This window comes from Calypte anna, chromosome 14, assembly GCF_003957555.1.
Source record: "Calypte anna isolate BGI_N300 chromosome 14, bCalAnn1_v1.p, whole genome shotgun sequence".
Taxonomy (NCBI): domain Eukaryota; kingdom Metazoa; phylum Chordata; class Aves; order Apodiformes; family Trochilidae; genus Calypte; species Calypte anna.
The window spans coordinates 347185-367990 of NC_044260.1; the positions used below are offsets into that span (position 1 = coordinate 347185).

Sequence of the window (20806 nt, forward strand, 5' to 3'; positions counted from 1 at the left end):
TTGGTGCCATCTCCTCTCCTGCAGGCAGCACTTGGTGCAGCTCTGCAGCCTCCTGACCCTGCTCTCTAGGGCAACAATTTTGTGCTCTACTTCCTCCAGGCTCTTCTTTGTCACCTTCTTTTTTCAAGGAGTATCAGATCTAAAATCTCTCTCAAAGCTTTGGCTGCTTCCCCTGAGTGCAGAGAGATCCAGAAGGTAACAGGGAAAAGATCCCTCAGCAAGTTTGATCTGAGAGCCCCCACTTTCCCTGTGCCTGGAAAAGGGAAATGTTGGGGAATGATTTAAGGTTTTCTTGTCTCTGATGCCTGAGTGCAGACTCCACTCCCTGCTTGCATGGGCTGGGCTTACAGGAGGCAGTGAAAACAGAGATTAGGGGGGAAAAAAAAGGTAGAAAACAGAAAGAAGGGCTCTGGGGGGGGTCTTTACCCCACAGCTCTGCAGTCAGCTGGTTGTGTCCCTCCCAGGCAGTGGATGTGAGAAGATGTTCTTGGGTTTTGCCTCAGTTTTGGTTCTGGTTTGGATCCAGGCTCTGTCTCAAGGCCATCAGGCTCCTCTCAGAGGATTCTTGCTGGGCCCTTGCTCCCTCAGCTCTTCTCATGAAGGATTTTGCTCTGGGTTCAGCTCACTGCACTCTCAGGTTGTTTTGCACCACCTGAGTAGTTTTACTCTTTAATTTTATTTTTTTTTTCTAACTCAGCTTCTCTGAGCTTTGGTTCCAGTTGTTTCTAATCCCTGCTTTCTCCAGCCCCTGCAGTGCAGCATTTCCAAGCTGAGGATGCAAACAGTGCAGAGTGAGGCAGCCAAACCCCTGATCCTTGGAGGAGCTGGGGAGGAGGGAACCATCTCCAGCACCCACCACAACCTCCTGAACCAACCCCAGCACCTCCGGGGGGGAGGAGATGCTGCTGGTTCCTCAGGGGCAGAACTGGCAAAGCTGAGGGAGCATTTCCATTCCTTTAATCGCTGAGGGAACAGCTCAGGCCCAGAGCAGAGAGAACATTTCTCCTCTCTGCAGCTTTGCTGAGCTCAGGATTTCCAACCCCATCTTCCCTGCCCTCTGTTTTAGAGGGGTTAAAGCTGAGAGCTGCAGAGCAGTGCAAGGCTTCCCCTCCTTTTGGTTTGGTTTTGGGGTTTTTTTGGTGGGTTAGGAAAGAGTTAAACGACACCAGAGGGAGAGGCTGAGCTATTGTTCAGGCATCCCTGGGTCCAGGGTGCTGATCTCTATTCCCGGATCTGCCTCTGGCTTCCTGCGTGACCTTGGAGCGGTCACTTACCTTTTCTTTTCCTCAGCTCCCCGATGATCCCGTGGAAATCGTTCCCTTCCTCTGCTGCCTCGCTCCCCGCGGGTCGCGGCGTGGCTGAGGTTCTCCAGTGGGGAGATGCTGGGAGGAGGAGAACACCTTTCCCCTTCCCACTGGGGAAATAGTCACGCAGCGGGCAGCACTCTGGGGACCTGTCCTGGTTCCCTCAGGTACAGAGGGGCTGTGCATGTGCTGATACTTCAGGTGTTTTATTTTATTTTATTTTATTTTCTAGTAGCCAGCCCCGTGCTGGAAGCCAAACTCCGTTTGTCGAGGCTGCAGCTTCGGGCTGCACTGAGCCTGGCCCGCACTAGATGGTGCTTTTGAGCAAAGGTTTGGAGCACCCAAATTCCCAATTTTTCTCCCCCTGCTTTTTAACACCCCTGGGGGGGAGTTAATGATGCTGCTGCTGAGCAAGGCTGATCTGGGGGTCCTGCAGGCTCCAGATCCCCACTTCAGGGGGTCCTGCAGGCTGCACCCCCCCAGCCAGCCCATTGCTCTCCTGGGCTGGGGGTTTTGCAGCAGGGATCAGTGCTGCTGGGCTGTGGCAGAGGAGTGAATTCTTTCCGTGTTTTCTATTCCCATAAGGAAAAGGCTTCAAAGAGCAGGTCCCCTCCCCCTCTCTGCTGGTGAAAGGCATTTAGGGAAGCTGAGGGGGGAAAAAAACCCTAAAAAATCCAGCACTGGGAGATGCATTTCTTTAACAAACTCTCCCCACCTCGGCAGAAGGCTGCTTGGTTTTGTTGTGGTTTTTCTTCTTTTCAGTTTTACACAGGGAACTGCTGGGTTTCACATCCCTCTCTGTGCAGGGGATGTCACCAAGCCAAGGTCACTGCTGCTGCGTGGCAGTGCCAAGCACTGAGCCTCCCGGGGCTGAGCACGGATCCCAGGAGGGCTCCGGCAGGTAAGGAAGGGGAAGGGGCTCGGAGCTGCCCCCACGAGGTGCCCAGGTGGTGCTGGGCAGAGCAAGGCCCGGGAGCAGCCTTCCCTCTGAGAGAGGGAGATGAGGAGATGGATGAAATGATTAAACGAGACAAGAGGGCACAAAGGGTCTCAAGTTGTGCCAGGGGAGGTTTAGGTTGGAGATTAGAAAGAATTTCTTTCTGGAGAGGGTGATCAGGCATTGGAATGGGCTGCCCAGGGAAGTAGTGGATTCTCCGTGTCTGGAGATCTTTCCAAAGAGCCTGGATGTGGCACTGAGTGCCATGGGCTGGGAACCACGGGGGGAGTGGATCAAGGGTTGGAGTTGATGAGCTCTGAGGTCCCTTCCAACCCAGCCAGTTCTAGGATTCTGTGATTGCTGGTGACCAAACCCTGGCTCTGCAGCACAGAGAAACTCTTGGAAGAAGCAGCCCCAAAACTGCAGGGCTCAAACTTGCGAGAAGTGGGCACAGTGCATTTCCTGACATCCATGAGATCTGGAGAGCAAACCACTCTCCCACTCCCTCCTGCCTGGGAGGGATTTGCACCATCATTTGCACAGATTTTTTTTATTATTATTTTTTTTGTCTGAAATGTGTTTGTTTTCTTGGTTTTGGCTGCTGGAATTTGCCAACGTGTCCCAAGCTGTGTGGTTCTGCAGCTGCAGGCAGCATTACCTGCTCAGGGAGAGGATGAGGGGTTTTCAGTGTGCAGCTTGGCTCTTCCCTCCCCTTTTCCCCACGTCCCCATGTGTTACAGAGCCAGCTGCTCCAGGAATAGTTTGGGAATGAAATGTCACCCTTTGAAACTTGGTGAGTCACACTTTTCTTCTTTGCTTTTTTTGTGGGGGGGGAGGAGAATCTGAAATCCTGTGGTGTGGCAGAGCATCTCCTGGTGAGTCCAGAGAGATTTTTCAGCCCACAGCCTCCCTGAGAAGCAGCTGAGGGGCTGCTGGGTGTGTCCACGCTGCTTTTCTGCAGGAGGATCACAAAACCCTCTGCAAACTTTGTCTCCCTTAAGGTGGCCACTGCAGCTGGAGCCCAGTGCCTCCTCTGACAGGGCTGGGTGATATCTGGCTGACAACACAACTACAGTAACTCTCTTAATTAAGTCTCCCTGCACTGCTGTGAGGTGTGTAATTACAGTGAGACCTGACTTCAGCAACCACCCAAGGGAATAATGAAAAAAAAAAATTCTTTACCAGGGAAGGAAGGAGCAGAATTTACTGAATCCGTTTTCTTGGCTATTTTAGGGGAAGTTTATTACACAAAGGGGGGGTAATTCTGCTGGTTTCTTCTCTATGTACCCCATGATGCCTTTAGTATGCTGTGTGTTAACATAATCAGGGTGGGTTTTTTTTTCCTTCCCAAATGATACTTGAACACTTTTGTCTGCCAACAGAGATTGCTATTAAGAAACAAACAGTGTCAATTAGTGCAAATGGTGGCACTGCTCTTGTGAAATGAACTATTGTTTATCAGGACTCCAGGGCTGTCCCTCCCTGCCCAACCCCTGGCCAGTGGTATCAATATTTAGTCAGAGGGCAACATTCAGGGTTCCAGCTCTGAGGAATTACAAGCACTCATTTTGATGGCTCCACAGGGCAGCTCTGCCTAGGAGGTACCAGGAACTGGGTGTGACATTTCCACAGTAGTTGGGATACTAATGGTGTCTCCTGCACCAGCAGTCCCAGATGGACTGAATTTGGGTGTTGTTGCCCCAGCCTCTTGTCAGGGGTCTCTCTGTTGGGTGCCCAAGGCTGGACTCTGCCTCAGCACTCACAGCCCAGAGCATTCACCTCACCTGCCAGCTGCTCCAGGTTGAACTTTTATCCCCAGAACTGTGGTGGCCACTGAGCAGAGAATGCCACCCATTTTGTAGCTTCTGCTCCAGCAGTAATGATCTCCAGCTGAAGGAGAGGGAGAAGCTGGAAATAGTCAGACCATTAATAATCCCAGGATGGGCTGGCAGCCCTTCCCTTGAGTCCCACCTCCAGTGCCATGCTGAACACAGGCTGGGGAGGAAAACTCCCAAATCCCAAGCCCAGCTATGCAGCCAGCTTGGTGGGGATTTTGCAAGCAAAAGCCCTGAGGGGATTTGATGCCATCTCTGCCTGTTCCATTTGGAAGACTGAGCTAGGAGCAAGATTTTCTGAAATGTGCATTTCTATCTCAAATTTGAGATCGTGTTAACTACAAACCCACATACTCTGTCCTCATTGGATTTGACCAAAATAAACTCTGGATGCAGAGATTTGCTGCAGAGCTGAAGATCTTGTTCAGTCCAATATAAAACAACCTCAGGGACAACCTTGAGGAGTCAAATCAGGCTGACATTCCACGTGGCTTTTCCTCAGCAGCAAAGGCTACTTATCTGCCCCCCTGATTTCTCTTTTTGTGTGTCATCGTTGCCCTTTTTTCTTCCCTCAGACTGTTTCAGAGATTTGGTTTGCCCTGAGGGTCTGCAAGGAGCTGATCCAGCAGCGCTGCAGGAGCTGGAAGTTGCAGGTAAGAAAAGGGTGAAACCCTGTGGGTACCTTCTCTGCCACCACATCTGAACTTTCAGATATTCCTGGACACCAGTGGATCATCAGCTCTAAAACAAAATGACATTATGCTTCAGTATTTTAGTGTTTTTTGTCTTCTGAGCCTCTTTCTTCTTGCCACGGGTGTCTGCCTGGCCTCTTTCCCTCCCCAGATCCCTAATGGAGATTCCTTTAAGGTGCAGTTTCCTGCAGGTAACTCCCCAGGTAACAGTGGCCACCGAATGCTCCCTGTTAAAAAGTGGCTGATTGCTTAGAATGAGGTCGGTGTCATTTCAAATGGAGTAACAAAAGATTAATTTATTGAGTATACAACTCACTGAAGTCCTGAGTTCAGTAAGCTTTGGAAGTTTCAAAGATAGGTGATGATTTGTTCCAAATTCAATGGTTTGTTTCAAATTTAACCAAAAACAAAGGGTTTTCCTTCATCACCTAAGAGGGATTTCCTGGTGTGCCTGAGACCACACATCCTCTTAGACCTTGACAAAAGGGATACATAACATGGGGAAGTCTTCCCAACATAGACAAGCAGTTTAGTTAATTCTGGAAGGCCAGGATTACTACTGGTTTGGTTTGGAGAGAAAAAGACAACCCAAATGATGTTGAACACTCATTAGTGAAGCATTGTCAGAACACAATAGAAGAAGAAGACAAAAGGCAGTTCAGATTCTGTGGTATTTCCTAAAGGGCTCCCTCTTGCACATGGCTATTCCCTGCCAATCCTTTGGTATTGTTTTTGATAATTAATAGAAGCTGAACAGATGATTGTTGCATTGTTCATTAAGTGATTCATTTACATTAAACAGTCCTCAAAAAGTAGGCTCTGGGTTGACTTTTTTAGCCAATTCAGTTATTTATTTGTACGTTTTAATTACCATCTTGTAAGTCTCCACTGTACATAATTGTTTCCTGATTGCTTCAGCTAAATCACCCAGGGTATAACTCCTCTGAAGTCAGGGGGCCAGCAAGCCCTGACATAGAAACAGCATCTCTGTGTTTTCAAAGATGTTTAGTTTTGAATGGCCACTTCTGGAATAACCTGCTTCTGATTCAGGAAGGTGCTGAGCTTCTTAAGCAGCTGCAGGTCCCTGGAATATTCTTGCTCCCTGTCTCTGGAAGCTGGGCCAGGAAGCAGAAACTTTGCTGCAGGAGCCATCAGAGTCCCAGTGATTTCCTCATTAATCTCTCAGCTCCTGCTGCATGTCTGCACCGAGGTTTCTTTATGAACCCAGGGCTCCCATTACAATTTCAGGCTTTTCTTGCAAAGGCCAAAAGTTTTGGGTTGTTTTCTTTTGTATTGTTTGGCAGGGTGTGACAGATGTGAGGTGCTGGAGGGCACACTGACAGACTGCAGTCAGAAGAGCTTCAGTGGAAGTTATTTAGCCCCAAATCCACACCCAGAACTCCGGGTCCACTGTTTGGGATGTCCTGATGGGTGGGGGCAGAAGGACACAGCCTCAAGGGCTTTTTTTGCTGGTCAAGAAGCTAAGGAAATCTGCATTCCAGGCCTGTCCATCTCCAGCTGTCTGAGAAGCTGCATGACTGTGTGTTTGGTGGTTGCCTGCAGTTCCAGCACAAGAGCCCTGATTCCCTGGTTATTCCTTTATCCCTGTCTGGGTTTCCAGGAAGAGAAGTTCCACGTGGGCTTTTGGTTCTGCCTGTGTGAAGAAGCAGAGGCTGGGGCAAGGCAGCAAAAGTGCAGAGCTGCAGAGAGGGGAAGGGAGCAGTCCTGATAGTGCTGAGCTGTTCATGTCCTGGGGCTGAGGTTTAAACCTCCCAGGGCAGAACACAGCAGCCTTCCCAGTCTTTTCTGCCATTTTCTTAGTTCCTTCTCTGCCCAGTTAGGAAAGATGAACTCCACAGTCCTGTGCCTCAATCTAAAAGGAAGAAGTTTGTTTTGAAGAGTTTATACATCTGTCCCTGCCAAGATGAGGCAAGGAAAAGCTTGACTCTCTGCAACCAGTTTCCTGTCAACTCACGAGCCAAATGAACAGGGAGGACACTGGAGCCCCCCAAAACCATGACAGGGATTGCACTGCAGCTCTCTGCCACTCTCTGCAGCTCTGGGCAGAAGCTGCCAGGTGCCTGCCTGAGGTTTGGGTTTCTCTGTGTGCTCTGTGACCCTGCTGCAGAAACTGCCTTTGCCTGGGCTGTGATTAAAACAAAAAACCCAGCCCTGAGGATCTCCCTGAGCTGCTCCTGGGTTCTGTGGCACCTTCACCAACCCAGACAGAACTCAGCAGACACAAACCCAGCCCTCCCTCTGCACCAAGCATTGGAGGTTTCCCCCACTGCCTTCCACTTTAACCCTCCAGTGCTGTTCTCCTCATTTTCTTGCTCTCCCAGGAGCCCACATCCCTCTGTGTTTAGTGGCAGGCAGTGAAATCAAACCCTGCATTAGCAGCTCCATAATAGCTTTGCTCAGTGGAACCCAACTTCCTTCATTAATCCAGAAAATGAGAGTTGTTTTCCTACATTTGAGAAGCTAATTATTTAAGTGCTGGGAATTAAGGCTCATCAGATACTGGAGACTGATTGTGGGTTTGCTTCCCAGGGGATGGAAGATGGAAGGAAGATGGTTTTGCACAGGTGTGCTATCACTGCTTGGAGTGGGCAACAAGAGTGTGCAATCCTTGTCAACCTTTAGCATAAAACCCCCTCTCTTTGTACATCCCTTTGCTTCCAGACATCATCTAATGATTCTTCCCATTCAAGCAGATTTTTTAAAATCACCACTGATCAACCAACTCCACAGTTTTGGGGTTTTTTTTCTACCATAAAAAGATGTACCCCAGTCCAGAATTCTACTGGTGGGTGACCTGGTCTGAATATTTTGCAGTAAATCAATAACCCCTTGACTCAGCTGGGTTATTAGAGAGGGAAACAAGCTCACATCAGATGCCCTCTGGTCAGTTCTGCTTCAGTCTTACTTTTGATCATCATACTCACAGAGGGGTTTAGATAGATCAGCTGCTATGTAACCTCCCAGTGGCTCAGGACACAAGATGAACTGGGTGAAAACCCCCCGTGTCTGTGGGAAACCACAGAGAAAGATAGATCTGTTGTTAGAAACAAAGTTTTCACAACAAAATGGCTTTCAACAGTCAATGGTGCTTTTGACATTCTTCCCAGAAAGTGACAGAGCCCACTGATGCCACTGCCAGTAACTCCATGCTAAGGAACAGGGACTGGTTCTGATAGTGTCACTGGATGGATCTGCTCCTCACTGCAAGCAGCTTGCCAAGAAGAACATTTTCATTTTTCTTGAGGTACCCAACATCCTGTGTTGTCTTCAGAGACTAAGGGAGTGAACTTTTCTCTGTGTTCAGTTGAAGCCAGATGTTGAAGTATTGTCTGGGTATAATTGTCTTGACAAATAGCAGGAGTGACATTTTAGCTCCATGGAAGTCAGTGCAAAAATTCCCTGGAATCTGGGGCCAGGATTTCATCCTTTGACAGTGCTGATGGGAAATCTAACAAATGATCCTCAGAAAAATAAGCACAGGCATTCTGTTTGTCTAGGATTCTTTTCAACCTATGGGCTGGGAATCCTTGGAATTCTGTGCACTAATTTGAAGAGCTCTGCAAAATACCACAAAAGAAGCTTAATTGTCAGAGTTTAATTAGCTGTATAGGGCTCCACCATTCCGAAGGAAAACTTTAGGAGTCAACTACAAAGTTCTAAATCAGCTCAATCCATCGAAACCCCACCTGTCTTGGTATCTTTGTACTCTTTTTACAGGCATCCCTATGGCAGGAGCTGTGGAGCTCAACTATCCCTTTGTCCTTTGTGGATTTCTTGGGGCTGAGCCCTGTGCAAGGCTCCAAGCTGCCACTCCTCAGGGTTTTGTTTTGGTTTTTGCAGTGGATTGGACTGCAAACAACCCCCTTGTTTTAGAGAAGGTGACGTAGCTGAGACTAGACAACCAGTTCAGTTCTGTAGCAAGGTTTTGTCCCTGGGGTGACAGCAGGCACAGAGTGTTCTCCCTGCAGGCTTCCAGGTGTCTGAAGGATCTCAGATGAACTTTACAGGGAGCTAAAGGCAATCAGCTTCTGGCAGAGTCATGGAAGAGATTCTGCCTCTGGTATTTCCAGAGGTTTCAGCCCTGCAGCCAGACACACAACTCAATGTACTGTAAAGGCTTTGGATTAGGTAATGGTAGCACCACTTGGGTGGAAGGTCCTAATGCTTAGATGAAAAAAAAAATAAAAAGGTTTGAGCTAAGGAAAAAAAAACAAACAGAAGATTTAAAATAGTAATTTTAAAGTGTTAAAAGTGTTCTGTTCAGGGTTTCAAAAGGTTTTCCATGTGGGTTTTGGTAAGAAGAGTTGTTCTGGAAGTTCTTTCCTGTTAAACTGTGGGAGAATTTGTCATTTTTAGAGTGCCTGACAAGGTGCTGTCAGTTCAGCGTGCCTGAAGGGGTGCTGAGGAATTTTCATGTATTATTTACTGGTTATTAGCATGGAGAGTCCTTGTCCTTGCAGGAGCAGCCAGGATCTTTGTGATGGGAACAAGATACCCCAGCTGGGCCTGGCACTTCAGCCACATGCACACAAACTTCTCTGTGTCTCTCAGAAAATGAAATGGAGTTTCCTTCCTGGAGAGCTGGGTCCAGGGGGAGCCAGAAAGGGTTCAGTGCCACAGCCCAGCATCCACCACACAATATCCAAGCCATGCTTCTCCCCTCTGTGAGGAGGCATCTCCTAGGGGTCTGCTTTCACTGCTCTACCAGAAGCAGTGTCACAGGATGACACTTCAGGAGTGCTGCTTTATGGCAACAAATTCCTGAGCTCTTTTCTCAGTTCTGCCATGTGCAGTGTCAGGGATTTCTCAGACCATTCAGTCCTTGAGTTTCAAACCCCCAAGCAATGCAAGCTCCTGTAGAGTCCCTTTCAAATCCAGTTTTGGAGCCAGAGTCTTCAGACTCTTGTAGGTCCACACTTAAGGCAGCTTCACTTGGAATCCAAGTTTCTGTGAGGAATCCCAAGTAAATCCTTGCTGTGGCTCATGCACCTGATCTAAGGGAAAGGTTTGTGTTGAGCTGAGGACTGAACTGGGTATCTGAACACATATTATGTGGAAAAGTGTGTCCAAATGATAAAGTATCAATTGATTCATGGCTATCCTGTGAAGTCTGGAAGTGCTGCCTTGGGATGATGTGGATGGAGGATATTTACTCTGCTTTCCAATGTGAAAAACTCTGCTTCTTCCCAGCTGAGCTATCATGTAACATGGATGACTCTCTGGAGGAAGTTTGCTGCACATTTGCAGTATGTTTTAGCTACTATCAACATTTATATTCCATTGTCATTTGGGGGTAAGCACTAATTAGCATAATCATCAATGCTTTAAAATTAAAAATTCCTCCAAGAGATACAGGGGGGATTGAAACAGTTTCCTGCCCCTAGAGGCAAATCCTTTCCCAAGCTATCTGCTTCACCAAAAGGTTTTATTCTAGAAACATTCCCAAGCCATGCCCAAGAGTAAATTAGACAACAGGAAACTTGCAAACTCTTTTGTCTCTGTGTAGCAAGCAGGCCCTGAATTGACAATTATTTTTCACTCCTATTTTGATTTGACTGCTGCTCTGGGCTGGTTTGTCACCTTTGCTGTGTGGGCTGGGGCTGGAGCAAAGATGCTGCAGGGTTTTGTACTTCACAGGCAAGATTCTGGTGATAGAAAGCAAAGGGTTTAATGACACTTCCCTCTTCTCTAGAGCTTGCCTCGAGGTCCCCAAGTCAGGACCTGGAACAAAAAAACAAAACAAAAAAAACAACCCTCAAGAGCTTTTATTTCCTCCAGTATTTAGGATGGATTTTTACTCTGGTTCTAAAATTACTGCCAAGAGATTGGATTTCTGGCTTACAGAGACTCCTCTTTGGGAGGGAGGAGTTTTTAAACTTCAAGTTCAAAAAGGTAATGCTCACACCTTGGGAATGTCCCTTAGATGTCCTTTAATGTCTGGATTCCTGCCTTTGGGAGGTGACAGGTGTGGTCAAGGATGTTTCTCCTACCTGGGGGCTCCTTGTGTCCCAAAGAATGTTTCTCAGACCTCAGCAATCTTCAAGTGGTGGGGCATGAAACCTGAGGGAGCAGAAAGAGGTGAAGGTTGTAATTGTTGTACTTGTTCTTCAGCTGAGCAGGGGGAAAAACTCATGTATTTCTGTGAGAAGGGCTGGGAAATGGAGGTGTTTCTTGAAACAAATGGTACAAACTCACAGTTCTTGTTATTTCTGCATGAAACAACCACCACACCCTACACTGAGTGAACATGGAGACTCTGCAAGAAAGGGTGGCATAGAAACCTCTGTAAACATGTCAGAATCTGCAGGGCACTGAACATGTGCACTGTCTTTTGTGGTGTGCTCTTTTTTTCAGAGAGATGGACTTTAATTTAATTGGCAGAAATTCTCTCTTTCATCTTTATCTCTTGGTTTGATGTGGTAGCTATGGAGAAATGCCCAAGATTAGTAACAGTAGGTTCTTGCAGAATAAGAATAACTCTTTACTTGGATTTAAACTGTACTAGCACTGGGGGGTTTGTTTAGCTGAAAGTGCTCAGCTCACAAAGAAGAATTCCTGGCTGCTCTTAGGACCCTGATTACCCATCCCAATGAGTTTCATCCACCCCTAAATACACTCCCTCTCTTCTGAAGGGTATTTCTGTGGCTTTCCCAGGGTAGGGGGTTGCTTTCTATGCCTGCTGCTTGCACAAACTGTGGTTTGTTCTCCTGAAGGTCAATCTGTTTTTATATTTGTGCCCTGCTAGAGATATCAGGGCACCCAGGCCCTTGGAACTTGCCTCTGTTTGGCTACCACTGAATGGAATGGGCTATGCCCTGAAGCTGGGGGGCCTCAGGCTCCACAAGAAAGCCAGATTTTAAAAGAATATTAATTTAACAGCAGTTTCTAGCAGAGCTTTTTCTCTGTGAGCCTGCAGTGAGGAACCTGAGAGAAAGGGTGGAAGTGGTCCATCTTTTCTCCAAACACCTTGGTGGTGAGGTGGGCTGAGAAGGTGGGAGAGGGGCAGGAACAGAGAGACCACACCTTGCTCTTGGCACAGGAGGCTGTGGGAATGATCAGTGAATTCCTGGCCACAATTCCAGCCTGATATCCCTGCTGGCTGCTCTGGCACTTGCTTGGCCACTCCACAGCACCTCAGTACCCTCATGCACATCCCCAACGTTTCTGGAGGAAAAGGATTTTGTACTTAAAAGCAGAGCTCTTGCAGCATGATGAGGAAGGAAGGATTTGGGAGGGCTTTTGCTGGAGTGACATTCTAGGATGGTAAGAGACACACAGAGATCCTGTCACACAGTTCTAGTGGTCAGTGTGCTTTTACAGCATTTATCTCATTTCCAGATGATCACAGCTCATGGTTTGATCAGGTGGATGGAAACTTGTTGTGGATGAGCAACATCTCATACAGAGAACAGGCAGATTGTCAGAGACAGGGGTCTGCTGGTAGAAATCGTCAGTAGCTTCCTTTGATGGTCCTTTTTCTGGACGAGAAAGATCCAAGAAAACTCATTTTTATTACTTATTTCCCTCCTTATTTTTCTCAGATGATGTCAGAATGCCATCGTGGCTTATGTACATTTTGGTTTTGAGAAGATAAAAGAGTTGTTTGATTAGTAAATGTAAAAGATCTGTATTTTCTGCTGGATTTTCATTGCTAAAGATCTGGTAGATCTTAAGATCAAGGCTATTAAAAACAGTTTGTGACATTTCCTAGCTGAGCCACTTTTCACTATGTCTACTGTCTGTTTGGTCTTAATCAGAATGATATTAAAGAGTGTGGCAGATCATGGCATGTAAGAAGTTTCTTTGGCATTGTCTTTGTGAAGAGATGACAAGTGTGCAGCATTTAGAGTACAATCCTGTGACAACAGAATCAGTAAAGAATATTAACAGTGGCTTAATGAAAGCAGAAAAGGATCATCCCCAAATCTGTGAGGTTGTTTTTTAACACTGGGAGGGCCTCCTCACACCTGAGGTTTCAGTTTAGCTTGGTTATTACCATTTATTATGACACTTAATAACTCCCACCAGTTTGCCCTGGCCAAATAATGAAAAAAAATAAAATAGTCCCTGCTCTTAGCAGTTTAGGAGCTAGGAGGAGATGAAAGGGACATTTTGAGAGCAGCAGAGTTCAGGGAAAACTACTGATCAGGTAGACACTGCTCTTGGTATCTGAGTATTTAGTGAGCCTCAGCTTCTTCCTGTGCACTGCAAGCAAAGGGCTCTAATCAGGGGTTCAAAGAGGAAGCTGGGGAGGTCTCATCAGGGAGCTTGTCCCAAGCATGAGAGAAAACAGCTTAATTGGCTCACACTGTTCCTTATGTTTATAAAGAAGCCATTCAGACTGCAGGGAATGGCTGTTTCAATAAGACATCTTTGCTGCAGGAAATGCTCAGCACTGAGGTCATTAAACTGTACCAGTAGCATCAGGAAGGTGTCATTCATCTGCAGGGATCTTCTCACAGAGGACGAGGGCCCAGGAGTCCTGTGAGGGCTTGGAGTTTCTCTGATGCATTAAATGACTCAAGTGAGGGCTTGGATTCATCTCCTGGCATTTTGGTTTTGGTCCTGTGATCTCCAAACTGTGTGGAAGAGGCACTTGAGAGCACAGCTACAGATGTGGCAGGGCACTTTGTAATCTCAGGGTATCAGCTCAGCTCTTCACTGGACACATGTTCCCTCCTTGCTTTGCCACCAAACTGCTCACTTTCAGCTTCCCTTTCTTTTAAAAAATGTCAGAACCTCTGAAGAAACGGGAAGGGATTCTGTCCTCAGGAGGGAGCTGCAGTTGTCTGTAGGCCAGAGAACTGGACAGGCCTAATGAAAATCTGCCAGGCTGTAACTTAAAGGTCCTGAGAAAGAATGTGAATGGCAGGTAGAGAGATGGCTTGATAAAACTGCAGTGGTGATGAACCACCACCTTCCTGCTGCACTCCTTCCAGGGCTTGTGTAAGAACCTGCCTCTCTGCAAAGCCTCCTGCCTCTTCGTGAGGAACCATGGCAGTACTTCCATTCTTTTCTTTCTGCCTCACTACCCTGTGGGGTGGGACTCAAACCGGCTTCAAAATTCAAAACCTGTTTTGCCCTCTCATTCCCCTGTACAGCCATTTGAAGGAAAAAAGCTGAATTAACACCAGTCCTGGTTATACCCTGCTTTTCCTCCTTCCCTGTGGAACCAGCAGCAGGATGGCAGGACACAGAGACCAAATACGGTCCTCAGGGCAAACCCCAGCACTGCACAGCTCCTTCCCGCAGACCCCGACCCGCGGTGAGGCCCAGGCCTCCCCCCACAAAGCCTCACTCGGCTTTTTGACCCTGAGACAACGAGAAGGAGGGGCCTGCGTCTCGACTTCATGTTCTCCCCCGATCCCAGCAGACCGAGCCGGGGCCGCCCGGGAGGAGGAACCCCGGGAGGCGCTGAGGCGGCTCAGAGCCCTCAGCACAACCGCCCGCCGGAGGCCAAAGTCGCTGGGCCGGGCCTCTGCCTGGCACACAGGGGCAGGGGCAGCACTGCCCGGGGAGGGGGAGCCCGGAGCCCGGCCCCGGGGAGCGGCCCGACCGCCGCCGCCCCTCTCCCCTCAGGAAACCACTGAGGGAGCGGGGAAGGAGCCGGCACCAGCGGATGTGACAGCAGCGCGGCCCCCGCAGCGCAGGATGGTGCTGGGAGGCACCGCCCCCTCAGCCGGCCGGAGCCAATCGCCTGACGGCTCGGGATGTGATTGACGGTGGCTTCAGCCAATGGCGCGTCAACATGCGATACATCGTCCCCGCCCCTTATCCCTATTGGCCGAAAAACCTGTCAATCGGCCGAGTCCTTCCCGCCCCTTTCCGGCAGGGGGAAATGGTAGGTAGGAAGGGAGGGGGGGGAAGGGGGGGGGAGAAGAACGGGAAAGGAACCAATGAGAGGCCGGAGAAGGGCAGCTCGGCGGCTGAGTGACAGGCGGAGCCACCAATTGCCGCGCTCCTTTCCCCCTCCGGCTCCCACCCTCACACGGGTGGCGGGGCAGAGGGGGTTGCACCCACCGCCCCTTCCCCGTTGGTCTGTCCCACTCCGGGCCTGGCGGGCTAGGTTGAGTTAGCGGCTCGGACCATTGCACAGGGCGGGCGGAGGGGGGTGCGGGCGAGGGGGAGGAAGGAGACGGAGAAGGAGGCGGGGGGGGCGGTTTAAAGAGACAAGAGCCGAGCGGGCGGCCGGCTGGGGGAGCAGGAGCGGCGGCGGGCGGGGACTCGCCCCCTTCCCCACACACGCTCGCTCACACCGCGGCCAGGGTCGCCGCCGCCAGCGCCCCCCACCTTCCCCCCCCTCCCTCCTTACCCCCCCCCCTTCTCCGCCTTCTCCTCCCCTTCCCCTCCGCCCGCCGACTCCAGAGCGGCCTCTATGAGGTAGAAGGGAGCGGCGGCCACTCCGGGGGCGGCAGCGGCCGCTACAGCCGCCGCCTCCTCCTCCTCCTCGCCTCAGAGAGCCCCATCTTTGTGTGTGAGGGAGAGGGCGGGCGAGAGGGAGTGCGCGCTGCCCGCCCGCCGCCGCCGCGCTTTGTTCGGAGCCGGGGGGCCGTGGCGGCGCGGAGCCCCGGCTCTATGTGCCAGCCGCTCCCCGCGCCCCCACAGCAGCCGGCGGGGGCGGCGGAGGCCGCGGGGCAGGCGGCGGCGTGAGGGGCCGGAGCCCCCGAGGGCGGGTGCGCGGCGGAGGAGGCGGCGGCGGCGGCGGGGGGGCGGGGGGGGCGCGCGGGCGGGCGCGCGGCCGCCCCGGCCCGTGCCCGCGTCGGTGTCGGTGCGGTTGCTGCGGAGGGGGGGAAGGGGCCGGCTCGCTGCCCGCCGGCCCGGCCCGACTGCGGGCGGATTGATGTGGGGGGGTCTGACATGAGTCCGCCGGCGGCCGGGTGCTGCCATGTGACCGGCTTCAAGGTGGAGAACTGGAAGCAGAACCTGCGGGCGATTTACCAGTGCTTCGTGTGGAGCGGCTCGGCCGAGACCAGGAAGCGCAAGGTACCGGGGGCGGCCCGCATCCACCCCCCTTTTCCCCTCCCGTCCCTTCCCCTCCCTCCCCCGACCCACCCGCCCGCCCTCCCTCCGCCGCTCACACGCACTCCGCCGCCTCGGCCTGGCCGCGGGGAAGGGACGGGTCCCTCTCCTGCCCTCCCTCCCTCGGTTCCCCCCCTCCTTCCTTCCTTCCCTCCCTCCCTCCCTCCCCACGGTGGGCCCGAATTCCCTCCGGTACCGGCACCGGAGGGGCCGGGGCTCCGACACGCGGTGGTGGTGGGGGGGGGGTGAGGGGTGGGTGTGAGGGAGGAGGAAATGCTCGGTGTCGGCCTCCGGGGCGGGGGAGAGGAAAGGGGTGGATGGGGTGGGGGTTGCAGCGGGGCCGGGCACCGGGATGGAGGAGTCGGGGAGTTTCGCCCGCCGCGGTGGGGCCTCCGTGCCTGCCACCTGCCCCGGCGGCGGGGAGGGCTTTCCGCAGCGGGGCCGTTCCGCAGCGCCGCCGCCTCCTCCTCCTCCTTCTCCTCCTCCTCCTCCCGGAGGTGCGGGAGGCACCGAGGGTTTCCCGGAATACGGCGGAGAGGGGGAGGGGAGAGGGGAGGCCCCCGGGGCAAACGGGCACGTCCGGCCTGCGGCGGAGCTTTGTGCCGCCGGGGTGCGGCGGGGGAGACCCCGCGGGGGCGCGGCTGAGCCCCGGGTGGGGGCTGCGGAGGGGCCGCCCGGAGCGGAGCGGAGCTGATCGGATCGGATCGGGTGTGTGCGTGGGGAAAAACGGGGGAAACACAATGGCTGAGAGCCTGTCTGCGGGTCCCGGGGGCGGCAGGGTGTTTCTTTAGTTAGTTTTGCTTTCGAGGGGAAGAAAAAAAGCTAAAAAGAGGGGAAACAAAAAAAGGGGGAAAAATGCTGCTGGTTCTGATAATCCCCTTGGAAAAGGGGGGTTCCTGCTGTAGGGAGGAGAAAAAGGAACTGAGTCGGTCTGAAGTAGGCGGGAGAGGGGAGTTGTGATTGTGTTGGTGCTTGAGGTATGCAAACAGCAGGAAAAAAAAGAGAAATCCCTGCTAATGAGGCAAAACGCGAGGGGAAGAGGACTTTTTCCCACGTAGCTTCCACAGCTGCATCCCCATCCACGTGCAGGTTTTGGGAGGACTTCTCTTTCAGCTATGCAGCTATTACTGCTGTCCCTAGAATCAACTAGTTTCTACTTCAAAGTGACTTGGCAGATTTCTATCAGGCATCATATTCAGGGCTGAGGAGGGGAGTGCAAGAGCTACATGTAGCAAAACTTGTTTTTTTTGGGCAGCACAGATTGTTTTGATCTTGAAGGAACCCGAGAAAACTTTCTGATCCCGGTTACTTTGCATTGAGCAGCTCAGCTTGTTCATAAGAGAACTGGAGAATGAGAGATGTACGTCAGGGGTGAGGTGGTTCACCATGTTTCTGTGCTCAGTGTATGTTCTCAGGACAATCCAGTCTTCCAGGTTTTTACCTAAAGAGGAAAAAAATGGAATCTGAGAAGAAACATATTTTAAATCTATTTAGTTACCTGATAACCCCACAAAATGCAGTCAGACTTGTTTTTGGTGTTTATAATTGCCTACAAGTCAGTGTTATGAAATATATTAGTCAAAGTCTGGTTTTATTTGGCCTTTAGTGTGTGAAAATAGAAACTGGTATTTAGTATGTGGTACTTGTAGCTTGAATGGAAGAAAAAATATACATGTGCTGTGGAAAAAAGCAAACAAACAAGCGAGGTAGGAAGATGTCTCAGATAAATATAAACCAAGCTTTACACGGAAGAATGAAAATAAATTTTCATTAGGAAAATTACCATGTTAGCTACCCCCTGTATGGAGCATCCTTTGTGGCCTGCCTACCATTTGTATGCTGCAACAGCTTGGGTTTTTTCTTCTGAAACCTAATGATAGTGATGTGTTCATCATGGCTTGAAAAAAAACAGCTGGAAATAAATAATATTGCATTGTAATCAATCTGTTCTCACTTCCTCTTAGCCCAGCCAGGCTCATAAAGCAGAACAGGATTGTTGCAAAATTATCTGCCATCTCATGGAAAGCATCAGTGTTCTCAATGCATGCTAAAAATGTTTGGCTTTTTTTCCCCTGCCCCCTTTTTTTGTTTTTTTTTTAAGCAGGTTTTCAGTCTGAAGATAGCTGGGCTCCTGAATTCAGCCAACCCAAAATGGTCACATGCAGGGAACACATATAGGGTAACATTTTGGCAATTGAATTTATGGTACAAAGAATGGATATAAATGACAGTTATGGTACTTAACTCCTGCATATGGACATGAGATCTGCTTCCCTGACATTTTTCTGTACTGAGAAATTCTCTGTCCATATGTATGCCTTGCAATTTCACACATAAAATCTGATAAATGGGCTTTTTTGTTTGGAAGCATATTTATAGTGTAATAACTAGGAACACTCCTTTGTCCTTCAGTGTTATATATGTACATATGCTTTGTATATGTATATATAGATATTTTAGGAGTGTAACTCAAACTGCTTGAGAGCATCTGTTTATTAGTGAGGATTCTTATTAATCCTAATCAAAATGATGAGGTCAAAATAAAGGTTTGTTAAAAGGTGATTTTATGCTGCAAACCAAGGACGTTTATCACAGATAACGTTCAACAACTGGAGTTGATTATTAATGGGAAGTGCTGGGTCAATTTACCTGATAATTAGATGAATCTAGCTGTAAAAAATGTCTGGCATAGCCAGAAGTAAATTGCTAGCTTGCTGGAATGGTAACACTCTCCCTCATGAAGCTGTCTTAAAAATCTTGGTAGTGATGGGAACTGCAGGGGGCAGAAAGTGTCCATTCCTCCTGCTTTCCTTGCACTGCCTGCTGCATTATGCTTCAGAAGACCATTTTAATGCTGTTTGCTGTTCATTTTTAATATGTGCCTTTTCTGTGAATAAGCTTTTATGAGCTTCAGTCTGCTTTACAGCCAGAGTTTTGAGTGGAATAGCTGTAAAGCACAGTTTATAGTTGGAAAGCAATCTACTGAAACCTGGATTTGGATTCTCAGTCAGAAGCAAGAGGCAATTATGCAAGTATCTCTGTGGACAGTGGAATTCTGATGAAGGTTTTAGGAGTATGTTTGCTTCTGAAAGTGTTGTCTACACTGGGGTTTGAGCTGTCTTCACTGTGCATTATTTTATCTGAGGAAGGCTGTGGCTTGCCTCACCTCACTGCGTTTTGGCCAAAATAGTGAAGTGCAGCAGCCAGAGGACGTGATGTTCCAGGCACAGGCTTTGCCAGTGGTGTAAATGTGTTGCTGATGGTAAAGCCCAAGCCAAGACAAAACCTGTCTGTGACACTGTTTGGAGAGTGAAACAGGAAAAGGTAGAGGAAAAATCTAAATAATGGCTCTTGAAATTGTAAGAGTTGTGATTAAAGTTGGATTTAGTTTTCGGGGCTTAAGTTGTAGGTGAAGTGGCACAAAATGAGGGTTTGCCATCTTGCCTTCAGGACTTTGACTTGTAACTCTTGGTTTTTAATTAGTGGTAGTTAGACTCTGTTTAATAAGCTGATGGCAAAGCTCCTGTTTCTGTAGGTCGTGGACTTTCCCTTGAATATTTTGATGTGGAACTTACCTCAGGCTTAATTAAGTAACAATGTGTAAGTGGTCCTTGAATTTGACACCACCACCTCCTGTTGAGGAATTGTGGAAGAGAGAGAGGATGCCTAGAAGTGTCATCTTCTTCCATTTTTCTGTTTTGCTTGTTCCATTGCAGATGAGAAAAATCAGTTTTGCAGTGCTGAATATAGCTTTGGGTTCACATCAGTGCTCAGTTAGATGTGCAGATGCATCTTTGTGTCCAGGAGTTGATAAGTGATGGTTTCAGTGCTTGAAGGGCAGCTGCATTTCCAGCTACATTGCATCTTCCTGGGCTGGACACCTTGGAGGAAAACTGCCTTTCTCTCCCTCAATTGTTCTCCCTGTCACTGCTCTGAAAAGGTTCTGGATGATAAAAGTAATGCTGCTCATCATGACCAGAGTCATGATATGCAGAAGGTCCTATCTGCTATTTCAGAATGTTTGTTCTCTGCTTCTGCCAATAGATCAAAGAATAATTGCCTGTCAGGGGCTGCACACTGGCACTGACAGCGGGTGCATTCTGGCAGATTTCTTCCTGTTTGAGAGCTTCTGTTGTTTTTTCCATTATTCTCTCTTCACATGGACCCTCCAGTCGGATTGATGCTTTCAGATTTGGATATAAATATATTTTTTTAGAGGTATTGACCTTTCTCCAGGTATCCTTCTCCCCCAGTGCTTGTGACCTCAGCCCTTCATTCTTAACACCTGATAGGTGAATCATAAATACTTCACACTAAAATGACTTTGCTTAATTTCCTAACTTTCAAAGTAGAAAAAGCTTAATAATATCTTGGCAAATAAATGCAAGGTCATGGTTTCAGTTGCAAGTATTGTGGTTCATAGTCTTCAATCAGTGTGTAAGTTCTTGCTAAAATGACCTTGCAGTCATAGGGTAGGTTAATGATGGAACTTCTCATGCCATGCCTGTTGAGGCTTGCTTGCTGCTTTGCTTCCTCCCTGTGCAGGAACAGGGAAGTATTGCTCAGGTGATCTGCTTTGTACGGATGGACCCTTCACAAGGCCTCTCCCCTCTCTCAGGCTCAGTGGTTTTGGTTGCTTAAATGAATAAGAAAATTTAGCTTGTTTTCCTTTAACACTTTTAGCATACAAACCATGCTTCTGGATTACAAACCTATGGAAAATTGTGGAACAAGAAGCCCAGGATTGAAGAAGCAGATCTCTTTTTTTCAGCTGCATGCTCTGCTTTGCCTGTCCAGGTGAACTGAGATTGACTCAGGAAGGATGATGTTCTTTGTGTTGTGGGGACCTCCTTTTCCCTGGAAACCCTTAAGCTTCAAAATCAACTGCAAGCTTCATTGTTCAGGACATCTCCAGTTTCCTAAGTTTCATCTTCCTTAGTTCTTAACTTCTAAGGAGCAGGAAGGTCTTAGACCTGCTGAAGGTAATGTTCACTCTTC

General features: G+C 49.2%; 1 protein-coding gene across 13 annotated transcripts in view; it reads left to right on the plus strand.

Moving 5' to 3' along the window:
* The first annotated feature begins 14611 nt into the window (after window positions 1-14611).
* Window positions 14612-20806, plus strand: part of USP22 (ubiquitin specific peptidase 22) — an 87544-nt gene continuing 81349 nt past the window's right edge. For 5 of the 13 annotated variants that reach the window (XM_030459793.1, XM_030459795.1, XM_030459807.1 and 2 more), the window contains exon 1: window positions 15583-15772. In XM_030459793.1, coding sequence (XP_030315653.1) covers window positions 15647-15772 — 126 coding nt within the window. In that variant the 5' untranslated portion in view covers window positions 15583-15646. Of the gene's footprint in view, window positions 14631-14882; window positions 15170-15580; window positions 15773-15947; window positions 16001-16288; window positions 16306-16459; window positions 16517-17112; window positions 17169-20806 lie in introns of those variants that run through there. The other 8 variants (XM_030459800.1, XM_030459798.1, XM_030459805.1 and 5 more) reach the window with 8 other exon arrangements.